This window comes from Megalops cyprinoides, chromosome 7 (assembly GCF_013368585.1).
Source record: "Megalops cyprinoides isolate fMegCyp1 chromosome 7, fMegCyp1.pri, whole genome shotgun sequence".
Lineage (NCBI taxonomy): Eukaryota > Metazoa > Chordata > Actinopteri > Elopiformes > Megalopidae > Megalops > Megalops cyprinoides.
In genome coordinates, this window is record NC_050589.1 from 11,859,601 (window position 1) to 11,873,009 (window position 13,409).

General features: G+C 47.8%; 1 protein-coding gene across 2 annotated transcripts in view; it reads left to right on the forward strand.

Moving 5' to 3' along the window:
- The first annotated feature begins 304 nt into the window (after positions 1–304).
- Positions 305–13,409, forward strand: part of srpk1a (SRSF protein kinase 1a) — a 28,314-nt gene continuing 15,209 nt past the window's right edge. The window contains exons 1-7 of one of the 2 annotated variants that reach the window (XM_036532509.1): positions 305–379; positions 1,181–1,235; positions 11,619–11,737; positions 11,820–11,928; positions 12,242–12,329; positions 12,924–13,011; positions 13,290–13,396. In XM_036532509.1, the coding sequence (XP_036388402.1) occupies positions 349–379; positions 1,181–1,235; positions 11,619–11,737; positions 11,820–11,928; positions 12,242–12,329; positions 12,924–13,011; positions 13,290–13,396 (597 nt within the window). In that variant the 5' untranslated portion in view covers positions 305–348. Of the gene's footprint in view, positions 380–1,180; positions 1,236–7,577; positions 7,708–11,618; positions 11,738–11,819; positions 11,929–12,241; positions 12,330–12,923; positions 13,012–13,289; positions 13,397–13,409 lie in introns of those variants that run through there. The other variant, XM_036532510.1, reaches the window with a different exon arrangement.

Sequence of the window (13,409 nt, forward strand, 5' to 3'; positions counted from 1 at the left end):
CCACTAGATGGGGCCATGTATCTTTCACAGGTCTATTGAAGCACAGAAGAGCTCTCTGATGTGGGTAAATCATGCCACAGAATTCATTCAGACAAGAAGGTAAGTAAATGAGGAAAGTGAGACAAAAAAAACATGCTTTACAAGAACAGCAAACTGCAAAATTTGACTGGGTGCTTGCTGGTTAACAGTCATTTGCAATTCTTTAATCACGTCGCTAGATGGGGTTAAATTTTCACACAAAAGAGAGGCGTCTCTGTCACTATACGGGGCGTGGACAGTAGGGGGTGGTTTGTGAAAGTTTCCCGTGTTACGCATGTGCAGGAGTTCTAACCGTTCAAGAGGCACCCCATGAGTTGCCGGTCCAACATGGAGAGGAAGGGTAATCCTATCAAAGACATTGTTGTTTGTCTTTCACACAAGAAGAATGTACACAAAGTCTGGCACTAACCGTAGTAATGTTTTTAACTAGCTATAATGTCATCATCATTTAAGTTGTAAATCTTCTGCATGGTATTTGATTAGCTAGCTAACAACTGTATTCGGACGCGTGCATTGTTCGACATTCAAGGCGCAGGGAAACGTATGGTGTCAGAACGCCAGCTAACGTTAGCTAATATTTAGTAATGTTAGCTAGGAAGCTAGCTAGTTTGCGGATTACAGAATGCTCATAAATAGTCGATTTGCTAGGTAAAACAGAAATGTTCAAAAGTCCGATGCGTAGCTTATTCGCTGGCTTTCAAGCTAGATAACCAACGTGTTTCCATTATGCAATCGCCTTTTAAGGAGGCAACTTTAGCTAGCTAAAGCAGGATATAATACTGTTGGCTAGCTAGCTACGTTTTCCGCAAGAAAAAAGCTAGCGATCTTATTGAGTTTGTAAGTCTAGATGTTTAGCCATGACGCTTTACTTCTGAAAGTTGGGAGGACATGTCAATTCCGTGGCTAACTAGATCTAACTGCCATGTTAAACAACAAAGAAACGCATATGTCACTTGGGTTGTGCCAAGATATAACTGTCTAGCTAGCCAACTGTGTATTAACTGTATCGACCTGGCTAGATGTCCATTTATCTGTGTTCGTATTCTTGCTAGCTAGGTTATGTGGATGTCTATCTATTTCGATTAACATAATATTAATATCAGAAAAGTTTTGCTTATTTGTGTTCTCCTTGTCCCGACAGTCCTAGCGTTACAGGCGAGGAAGAAGAGGGCCAAGGCGAAAAAACTCAACAAGAAGTGAGTAGCTACCGTTTCTCTTCATGGAGCTGCCCTGACTGGAGTGAACGAAGTGGATGTGGGGCGACCAGGCCGCTCCCACATGGACAGAGAAGCATTATTACTTGCTAGCTAGCGAGTTAGCGTTAGCTGTTTGTGATAACGGAGCTGTACGAGTCCGCGGTCTCATTGTACGAATACCAAAGCGGGCTGTGGTAAGAGTAACGCAGTATAGCTAGTTTAGCTAGCATGGATAGGCAGCTATACAGCTTGCAGAATGTGAATGTCTAGATTAACTTTAACGTTTTTGATGTCGCTGCCCAGAACTAGTGAGTTAGACAAGCCAAAAAACCCCCGAAGCTGGCATTGATTCTGCTGTCAAAAAACTTTTAGATTTGGTGTTGCCGTACCGTCATGTCGCCGCACATGTCTTTCCTAGATGGCAAGAGTGGCTAGCCGTACGGTTAAAAAAAGGAATAGACTGTTGTCCACGTAGAGGATGAGCGCTGTCCGGAAAAAGGACTGCCAGTTAGCCAGCCTGTTGGGTCTGCGTTCCATCTGTGGCATTTGTCAACAGTCAACATGCGTCCCCACCATGGGGTGTAGCGCCAGGCACGTAACGCTTTGCTGCTGAGGTGGCTGTATGGTGTCGTATGTGGTGTATACTTTTTCTTTGTAAAGTGCTTATTTTTTTCCTAAAACTCCTTGCATTTGTTTTAGCCCATCTCACTTTAACATGTAATTTATATATTACATACGAACTTTAGAGAGACTAAATGATGTTATTTTGGCAATGCGTTAGGATTTTTAGTGAAAGAGTAAGCAACCTCTTAAACAAATACAAAGTACAAAACCAGTACGTAAAATGGGTTGCATGTTTGACGTAATTTAGTAAGATTTTATGTAGGTATTAATGTTTGTGTTCATCTATCATAGTACGCAGTTGATGGCTTCTTCTGAGATGTAGTTTAAGACAATAGTTGTGTCCATAACTAATGTTGTCTATGTCTCCAGTGGTTATGAGTGTTGTCAACTAAACTCTATAGAGGTCTCTACAGATCTGTATATTTTCTGAGTATTTATTATTTTGGTAGTTATTGATATTACTACATATTCCAGGTGTTGTTAGATGGTTGCATTTTGAGAGTATTTTACACACTCGCACATTCTTATCTATGCTACATATTCAATTAATGCTGAGGTTGATTTGAATGACATTTTTATTTGTTAGAGTGCTTACATGTAAAAAGAATGTGTGTGTTCCACTGTATTTACTGCAGCAGCTGAGCTTAAGTACTTTGCTCAGGGGTGCAACAACACTTTCCCACCCAGCAGTTAAACCCTTGTTGCACAGGCCCAGAGTGCAGTGACTAGAATGCGTTTCCTCTCTGGTCTCTTTAGGAAGGAAATAGTTTTGGTATCATCTAAATAGTGGGTCTGCCTTTGAAATAAAAGGAAATACTTTATGTTGCCTTTGGTCCAAGGCCACACACAACAGGCCCGCCAAATACGTTTTTACGCTTCACTAATTTGTCCACCGCTTTCGGCCGTTCTCTTCACGTTTGAGGCATAAACACACAGGCATAAACTGCACTCGTGCAGACTTCACGACACACTTTCAGGCCCCTGGCCCTGCCCAGCCATGCCCCATGTAAGACTGGAAAATAATTATCATGTTGTGAGGTGTGTCCTAGGTCCACGGACACAGGTCCAAGCATGGCCACCATATTCGTTTCTGCTTTCTAAATTTCAAAAGGGCAAATTCAGCTTTGCCAAATGGCCAGTTTCATGTTAATTTTTCTACACTTTTCTGTCCTTTCATTCACACCACCTCCCCCCCACCCCCAAATCTACTTTAAGCTTTTAGTTTGTTTGAAGACAAAATAATTGTTTCGTACCTCCACAAAGAAACACTTTATGTAAGTAAAATGAAATTGAAAGGTGTCTTTATAACTGATAATTACTACATAATACTGAACTGTGGATAATGCATGTACGAAGCACTTAATCAGCCTCTCTCAGACACAGAGTTGGTGTGATGTTCGAGCACACAGAGCTGCTGTCTCTCAGGTTTTGAGTTTTTTGTTTTTTCCATGAAAAGTCACCGCTAACCCATTTGTTTCCTGTATGCAGCATTAATTCTTGCTCAAAACAAGTGACAATTCCTTGCTGTTAAACTCAAAATAGCAGTCGGTGTGCATTAAATTGCACACTGGTCTTTGGTATTGCTTCCTGGTCTTCTTAAAGTAGTATGCTTTGCCTGCATGTAATATGGCTGTCACTAAATTCTGTTTTAGTGTTACTTGTCAGTGTTGCATGTTTTCCCATCAGATTCGGCACAGATCTGGCCTGTCTTTTGCCTCCACCATAGCTCAGTCTCCAGCCATTCAACTTCAGTGCTGTGTGGTTGTGTAGAATGTCGGAAGCACAGACCACATGTGGGCCATTGGCTCTGATTATTAGAGCAGAGTTATGCGCTGCAGAAATGCACAGAATTCCTCCAGTGACTTCCTCTTGTTTGTTTGTGAGAGGGCACAAAGTGTTACTGTCAATTCAACTGTCTGCTTTGCGCAGTCTCTTCTCTTTTTAATTATACCTCCTGACATTGGAATCGGTGAATTCTGTTGAATTTTACTGAATGTTAAAGCTGTTTGCCAGAAATGGCTTGTAGTGGAAGATCACTGTGTAGAACGCTGGAAACACAGACCAGATCTGGGCCATTGACACTTGGCATAAGGGCAGGCATCCCTTGCAACACAGCCTTGGCAATTATTAATGGAGCTAGTGCCCATATTACCCAGGCATTTCTGCATAGCTTCATGCCGGTGTGTTGCTCTTGCAATACCAATGTGCTGTTTTTCTCCTCTGGTAGACCTGTGCCTGTTTGATTGGCTTCCGGATATTATTATCTCTATAGATTAGAAAGGGGAGAAGTGCTGTATAACTTGGCATGTGACCACCATAGAAAATGAAAGAAAAAACCTTTGAAAAATCAGCGTGGTGTTCTGTAGTTAATGTGTAACAGCAGAATCGTGCCAGTTTATCAGGCTGAATTACCTGCAACTTTCCCCTCAGTTTTTTCAGCTTTAGTGCATGGATCTGCACAGAACACTAAAGTTTATCTCTGTTAGATGGGTTAACAGAGCAGCAGACATTGACTCTGCTGGCCAATCAGGAGTGTGGTTTGCTCCTGCAGGCACAGCTGGTTGGTCTCTGTGGAGACAGATGGCTCTCCATTGGCCGACCATGAGGAAGAGAACCACACCCCAGCACATGTCTCCTGCTTTTACCATCACCGTTATTTATTAATCTAGAAATGTCTCGGACAGGTTTCAGCATGTACATATTTAGCACTGATCATGGAACCCCTGCAGCTGAATGACTTTTAGTGCAATTTTGGGCCTGTACATCACAAACCAGCTCATACATCTGCATGTGAGTGAAACCCACCACTGCTCTGCTCTGCGATACGCTGCTGTTTGGTCCCTCTCTGGGCTCTACCTGCCTGCCTGGCTGAGTGCAACTTTGCTTTAGTAGTCAGAGGGCAGGAGGGGTTGTAATGGGCTCAGGTGTTGCCCAGAATGCACTGCAGCAGGGCATATGAGGCAGCATCTCTCCACTCCAGTAGCTACTGTGCTAGGCAGCTGCATTCTTTCTTTTGCTTGATTGAGTGCACCCCCCAGGATGAAATGACCTGGGTCTGACCCTTCAAAGTGAGTGTGTGCGGCTGTGTTCAGACATACAGTGAGGTATATCTCAGTTGGGTTAAAAGGGTGGCTCTCTCCTGCTCTCTACACCCACTGTAGCTGTTCCTGTGACACCACAGCTCCAAATGGAAGATATCACTATTTCCCTCTCACTGTCCACACCTAAGCTCAGAGAGCACGGAAATACTGCTCTCCACTCCCCACCAACCCTGGTTGGAGGAGCTGTCAGTGACTGACACGTGGGAAGTGTTAAGTGGGGAGAGCTGGCCTTCAGTCTGGCTGTGCGTCCTCTCTCCAGCCTTGCCAGAGGCCCGAGGTGCAGGGTGAGGAGGTCCTTTGGTGCCGCGGGCTTGCTGATGAGCAGTGATTAATCTTTGATCAGACCACCAGATCCAGTGCTGGCTGTAGGACACAGGGGGACATTTGTTTGGTTGTAATGCAGCCTTGTATTCAAATTCAGATTTCATCATTTTCCTGCTAGTGTATATTCCTTCTCAGTGTGTTGCTGGACACATTACTGTGATACTGTGACACGGGAGTCCCGGGTTGCCTGCCTTTTACATCTCGCAAACTCCGCGCTGCTTGAACCAAAACCTTCGCGGAGTGGGCAGGGGACCGGAGTCAGATGGGGAGAGCGTCTCAAAGTGAGCGTCGCAGCTGGCCGCATTTATTTATACCCAGCGGGTGGGGAGGGAAATGGGGATGTATAGTCCGCAGTTCCTTTTTTAAGAGCTGCTTTTTGACAGAGGGGTTTAGGGGCTTAGGGGATGATTCTTTGTCCTCCAGGAAGCTCTACTGTGGGCAGTATAGCCTATGTTTATCTTTGAGGCGTGTTTATAATGTTCCCACTTGGAGTGCTCCAACCGGCAGTTCTCAGATTTATGTGCTGTCATTTTCGGTGCAGGCTTCTAAACAGTCTGTTCCTGGGACGATCGACCTTTTCAGAATGAACTCTGCTTGTTTATTCACAGTGCAGGTCAGAAGTCATACAGTATATAGATATTTGTCCCTTCTTTTTTGGCCTAATAGAGGTCCAGTCATATGTCACCACTCACATCTGCTCTCTGTATGTAAACAGAAGAGGCACTTAGTTACTTCTGTGTGCCCTCCTCACACTGTCCACGCTGAATGGTGGAAGACACGATGAGTTATAGTCTTGTTTTCTGGTTATTTAGCCCCTGAAAGTGCTGACAGAGATTGTGAAACGCCAGACATGCTGCGGCTACAGTCACTGAGGCTGTGAAATATCTCACTTGGCTTACACTCTGTCTGAGCAACTGAAAATTTTCAAAATGGCGAGGCCCAACCGACGATTGCTTTCTGGCCTTTCAAACGTTTTGTTGGAAGAAACTACCCATGATAAGTGTGTGTTTGTGGTAGAGCTGATTAAACACCAACAGAGTGTTTTCCTGTCTGAAGAAGGCAAACCATTTCTGCTCAAAGTGTGTCAGGCCAGCATGCAGTTCTTTAAGAATTTTTTTTTGACGAAGCAGTTTGAAGCTCAGCACAGAGATTCTCTATGTGGAGCACTTCTACTGTAAATGGAGGAAGCAATGAAAATCTCATTGGTTTGGAAAATAATTGAACTTAGACTGAAGCTTGTTTTTCATGTGCTATTACATCAGGCTTTACACAGGGTTTTGAATGAGCGGTATGCACACTCAGCCAGGACCCGATTTTGAAGACTTCTTCATAGTTATATAAATAGCTGTGACTCTTTTATATTAATAGTTATATAATTAGCTGTGGCTCTTATTCACCTTTTTATAGAGGATCTAACTCGGTAGACCAGTACTTGTTTCCTCAGGCAATTATTGGTGAATCAATAAACCACTAACACTTGATATTCAACCCGATGAGTGGTTACAGGGCTGTGGGGCAAACAGCATTCCAGAGGACAGCAGCATAATCGCAGCCAGCTGTACTGTTGAGAGACATGGGAAAAAGTGTCACCTGTCGCCTGTTGGAAGGATTGCGTGCTGTGAATCACCATGCAGTGATTATGTATGACTTCAGAGAAGAGTTGATAGAAATCAGGTTTGTTTGCTGCTTGCCAAACAGCCTTAGACACTTTCTGAGCTGCGATTTTGTGAAGTGTAATATTTAATTGGCAGCTCATCAGAAGTTCTCGCTGGACGCTTAATTGAAGTCAATAAAATCAGCAACATGCTTTAAACAGTTGGAAAGGATAGGACTTTGAAGATTTAGTGATGAGGGACTTCAAACGCGTCACAGTCATCATTCACCAGTGCCGGGCAACAAGTGCAAAGTTTGGGGGGGGGGGGGGGGGGGGTAGGAACACTCTGGAATGATTGGGGTAGGCAGGGTGATGAGCTGCCAGTTGCCGGGGTAACTGGGATCAGGACCGGCTGAGTGCAGCGTACGCCTGTTGATAAAGCGGTACGTTAGTGGCAGACTGGCATTACCGTAGCGATGAGGTCTGTCTGTGTTTTGCACTGCACTGGTCCTTGGTAGGGGGCAGGGGGGGGTGGAGTGTGTGCTGGCCGGGGAGGAGGCGGTGTTTTCACCTGCAATGCAGTGCTGGGCAGTTCCAGCCAGTCAGGGCGCAGGGCTGGCAGTTTGGAGGCGGGGCTGTGCTTATGAGAGCGTGCAGAGTGGAGAGAGAGAGAGAGAGAGAGAGAGGCAGAGAGAAGGATTCCTACCAGAAGCAGCCGGCAGCTTTCTTTCCTCTGCGTTCTTTCCTCCTCCTTTCCTGAGGCTCTCTCCTCCGGGCCGTGACCGAAACCCGCGGCCTCGATCCCAATGGGCAGCCGCGCTTCGTCCAGGTACCGGGGGTGCGTGCGAGGGGGGTGTCTCTGGTCTCTGCTTGTGCTCCGCGTCTCCTTGTGTGTACATGCTGGACGCATGTCCCCCACAGGCCGCCCTTCATTCGGGCTGGGGTGTCTTCATCCTCCTGTCACGCCCCCTACCTCCCCAGTCCAGCTGCAGGAGGACAGGAAATGCTGGGCAGAGATGGAAGGGAAAGAGCCTTTGTTATTGATCATACGTATGTCTGTCTGGTTCTGTCTGCCCGGGATTTCATTCACACAGTGGCAGCAGAAGCTTTGGTCTGTCTGTGAGTCCTCTCCTCTTGTGTGGAACGGTCTCTTTCAGTGGGCTGTCTGTCTGCGAGTCCTCACGTCTTGTGTTGAGCTGTCTCTCTCAGGGGGTTCTCTGTCTGGTCTCGAAGGGAGGTGTTCAGTTGGGGCTGAGAGGTGTAGGTGATATCCACCTTCTTGATGGCTGTGTGTCGGCACTGGTGAGAGAGCGCGAAGGACAGGTGAAAGGCATGTGCCAGTCAGCGGGAAGGTGGTGGGAGATTTGGAGGGGGGGGTGGGTTAGTAGAAGCCCCCGGAAATTGGACATCTTATTGCTGGCTTCTTAATCAGCTGTAAGAATGGTTTCTCTCTTCTCTACCTCTCACTCCCTCACACACACACACACACACACACACACACACACACACACACAGATCAGGTGCTACTGAAGCTCATGTTCGGGGCTTTATAGTGGTGTAGCCGGTTTGCATTGTAATCATTCAGTTTCCTTCTGAGCGGGAGCCACCTGGCTGTGTGTCCCACCTGTAGATAAGCAGCAGAGATACTGTGGCTTCTGAGGAGTGTGTGTGTGTGTGTGTGTGGGTGGGTGGGTGGGTGGGTGTGTTTGTTCTTTCATCCTGGCAGTGCTGTGCTTTGTAAGCCTGTAATCAGCAGCGTTCATTCAGAAACGCCACTATGAATGAGTGCGTTTTGTCACAGCATGCTATTCCCGGAGCTCAGGATCACCGTTCCCCTGCCTGACTGGGTACCTCTCATGCTGGTGGAATCATCAGAAATTTGCTGGGGCTCACTTCACTTCATGCAGTTGTCCAATTTTACAATAAAACATTAGTTTCAGTAGAAACTATGTCAAGTGAAATGAGTGCTGGCCATTTCTGTCACCTTGGGAATCACCTTTGGCCATAAGCACCTGGAAGCTCTCAGAATCTTACTCTGCAGGTTTAATGCATGCTGTGTTTGTGTAACTGTCATAGTGCTCTTTCTGTCTTGGAGATTGTAAGCTAAGTTGTTTACCATATTTACATATAGCTGTAATGGCTGGCATTTCGCCAGCTGAAGGCATTTGGTTAGTTGGTCAGCTCACCAGGTGGATTTAATGAGATCACATAGATCCATTTGCTCCAGACAGTATTATACTGTTAAAAATAGAAGCATGCATCAATAACATGTTCTCTGAAAGTGGCCACGCTGATAGTGATGTAGCAAAACGCAACACTATAAAAACACACGCCAGCTATACTCTGCAGACTCCCCCACACACACATAAACACACACAGGGTCTGAATACTTTTGCATGGCACAATGTATATGTGCTGTACAGGAAAAGGGCTGGCGATTTTAAGAAATTTAAGTTGAACTTGAATGGATACCATGACTGTATGACTTCACTCAGCAAGCAGTTGTGTTCCTTCCTTTGGTTTCATGTTTGTGCTGCAGATCTAGCATGTGTTCAGACTCTGAGATAACATAACCATAAACATAACCATGTTCTACAGCAATGTGGGATTTATGTTTCTCATTTTCAGCATAATTGCATATTGTTTCCGATTTTTTTTTTTAATCGGTGTACTGCTGTGCAGCTGGCTGAGTTTGATAAAACTCTTCTCCATTAATGGGTGCAGAGTGGCCTTCCTAGTGATAGCAGATGGAGAACACTGTCTCTAGATCGTTGCCCGTGAGAGCTGAGTGTGTGACGAGCGTTTGGCTGGCCTGTACGCTCTCCCGGCGCACTCCCAGGCTCCCAGTCTGGGGACACCTTTCGGTTCCACCTGCTAAGCAGGAAAGACCTGCCCTCCCGCTGCCCTGCTTTCGCCTTTCAGACACAAACATCCAGGCCCAGGCGGGTGAGGTTTCCAGAAAAGCTCACAGTGAGGCTTTCGGGAGGTGCTTTCCTCCTCACAGGCCCCTGCCTCTGCTTGCTTTGGCTGCGCAGCTCTGCTGGCGGGGCCGCAGCCGTTTGGCACTGTAAGCACGGCCGCAGGGGAGCGTAGCTGCTCGTGCCCTGCTCTTACGGTTTAGCTTGGGCAGGAGAGCGACTGTGCTCCAGACTTCCTGGTGGAGGAGGTTTCTGGGTTTCCCCCCGTCCTCCAGAGAGGAGAGGATGCTGGAATCATTCCGTCACGCTGGCAGGGTCAGCACGTTGCTGAGATTGAAGGGGTGTTGTGATGGGTGTTGTGTGGGCGCATGCTTCTGTAGCCTCAAAAAAAAAAAGACTCAACCCAAGGATTGTCCTGTTGCCGGGCAGAAGAGGGGTGCTGTGTTTGAGACCTTCCAGCAAGCTCTACTGGTTTGACAACTAGTCCCAGAGCATTTAAGCAGGATTCTCTCCAAGAAGACTGGCCATGATGGGACTGTGATGGTATAATTCTGTCCCTAGCATAGTTTCAGCAGGAAGGCGATGTTCCTTTGATGTAGCGGGACTGTTGGCTCCCTCTGCTTTTCGGTCTGGTTTTCCAGCAGGCTCATCACCCAGAAGGTTGAATCAGCTCATCACCTGTGCCTACTCGTGCCTCTGACTAATGAAGTGGCGTCGTGCTTATGCAAGAGCCGCAGAGACTCGAGCGTGTCACAGCCGGTTTCTCCCTGTGCTCGGAGCAGCACTCGAAGCTTCCACACGCCAGGACGTCGGCGTGGCCAACTTTGAATGCGTGTGTTTATCCGTGTTTCTGAGGGGTGGCGAGGAGAGGCAGGACAGGAAGTCTGCCGCAGCTGTCCCGTTAAACCCTCCCCTGACCGCTTCGTGGCCTGGCCAAGGCCGAGCGTCGGTGAGGCTTTGGGAGCGACTCCTCTCAAGATCGCCGCGGTCGCTTCCTGCACGAACAGAAACGGCAGAGAGGGAGATGCGTGTGTGCGGTCGGTGGGAGGAAGTCTGGGCGAACCTTTCGTCCCGGTGCCTATTAATAGATGAGATCCGCGGGCAGTTTAATGCGCTGTGTTGATTAGTTTGTTTTTGCGCATGGCTAGGATTTTCACAGCTGTTTAAGCGCTGACTTGTCTTACCGTCTCACTCAGATGGAATAAGCGATAAGGACAGCCTTGGGGGGTAGTGTCCCTGTAGTTCATTCAAGGTCATTAAAGGGTTGTTCGCTGAAGTAGTGTGAAGTGGTAATAATCCATTGCTATTCAGTGTGGATCTAAATTTGACATTAGCTTTAGAGTTTTATGGGAAAAGTCCTGTGGTGCATATTTGTCAGAACACCCTGGGTGGATGTGGTCCATGGTAAACACACAAAAAAGCGCTCAGAAGGGTTCGAAGGAGATCAGTTGCAGGTTGGATATGTTGTGGGTCAGCGGTTCCCAGGCTGTCCATACCTGAAGCCCACATTTTCTGTAACCCATCCTTCAAGTAAGATACTACCTAACAGCCTGTGTCAAAGGGACAGCATGCTCAGTGGCCAGTGAAAAGCTTGGTCTCGTAGCAGAAGGTCAGGGCAGGTTTGCAGGTTTGCAGGCTGGCCATATGGGTGAAGGTTGTGGGTGCGGTGATGAAGTATCTGTATGCCTGGGACACTTGTATGGGTCTCATGGTACACAGGTTGTCGGGCTGCGTACCCTGGCGTCCAGCGAACAGGAAGGATGATGCTGCTATGGATTCTTGGCAGTGCTTTGACCTCCTTCCCCCACCCTCTCTCCTCCAGGGCCGAGCCCCACCCAAGGGCCCCCTCCCAGCAGCCCGAGTCCCCGCACCAGGAGCCGGATGAGGAGATCCTTGGCTCTGACGATGAGGAGCAAGAGGACCCCAACGACTACTGCAAGGGTGAGTGCAGGCCCTGCGGGGCCGCCGGGGTAACGGTGCCGACGCGTGCGTCTCAAACCCCGCTCTCCTGTGTCCCGCTCAGGTGGCTATCACCACGTCAAGATCGGCGACCTGTTCAACGGGAGGTACCATGTGATCCGCAAGCTGGGCTGGGGCCACTTCTCCACTGTGTGGCTGGCCTGGGACATCCAGTAAGTGCTGGGCTCTCCCACAGCTTCATAACCGGGCCTTCCCATATACTGCCATGCCTGTCGTGTGTCCGTGGCATATCACTGTCACATGTGCAAGTGTTTACATACATTAGCCAGTGTGCTTCACTGTTTCATTGGACGACGTATATTCTACGTTTACATAAAACGACATGCGAGAGCGGTAATGTATGTGTGTGTTATGTGCGCTGTGTTCTACAGGCGTTGGAAATGTTTTCCTTCCATGTATGGAATGTGCTGTAGATTTAGTCGGGTGGGCTGTGTAGTGGTGACGTAATTGTTCTCGCTTTTCCAGGGGGAAGCGATTTGTGGCCATGAAGGTGGTGAAAAGCGCGGAGCACTACACCGAGACGGCGCTGGACGAAATCAAGCTGCTGAGATCAGTGAGTGGTCGCCCGGGCACCTGATTGGCCCTTGCTTTGACTGGAGCAGAGTTTGATTGGCCCTGCTGGCTCACACCTCTGCCCATGGCAGGGTGCCAAGCGGCGTGGGCAGGGAGGCTGCAGCTCTGTGGCGTCTTGCTTGCCGCGGGTATGAGTCAGCCCGGTAGGACATGGTGTCGCTTTCAGCCTCATTAGCCGGATTAGCACGTCTTTCAGCTTGCGTCATCGCGCGCAAGTGCTGTAATGCCCCTCAACAATGCATGCTCAGACGTACCTGCGTGCTGCTGACGTGAGCTCATCAGCTGCTTTGGGTCATGAATTCGGAGGAAAACAGAAATCATCTTTAAAATTTACATAGAGAAGCAGAGCTCTTCAAAGTGGACATAAAGCACCATAGTTCCTGAGTTTGCCTGAAAACCCACACAGAGTTTATGGTTGGTGGATTTTGCTGCCAGCGCAGTGGGTGAACCATTAGGGAAATCAGATTGTTAGGTTCCTTCCTTGGTTAGAGAAGGGCTGTTGTAAGAATGCATTGTGAAGCAGAATGCAGTGCGAGTGTTCAGCTTTCATTTTTCTCCCCATGCTCTCCTCCAGGTCAGAAACACAGACCCTGACGATCCCAACAGGGAGATGGTGGTCCAGCTGCTGGATGATTTTAAGATCTCTGGCACCAACGGCACTCGTATCCTCCTGGAGCTCTTTGATCCTGTTAGAGACAGCTGTTTTTTTTTTTTTTAGCATCTTGGCATGCGGTGTGAGTGTTAAATGTGCATCGCAGTACTTGATGGTGTTTATATGTACGCATATATATTTACAGCATCTGTGTTTAGCTCACAATGTCATAAATGGTGCTTCATAAATGGTATCATTCTAAAGCCCAGCCCACTTGCCCCTCCTGACCAGGGAGAGTGGGCAGGGTTTGCGTCATGATGTCACATCCTTGACTGCAGTGTCTCTCAGACGTTTGCATGGTGTTTGAGGTCATGGGGCACCACCTTCTGAAATGGATCATCAAGTCCAACTACCAGGGCCTGCCTCTGCCCTGTGTCAAGAGCATCATCCAACAGGTAGCATGATACG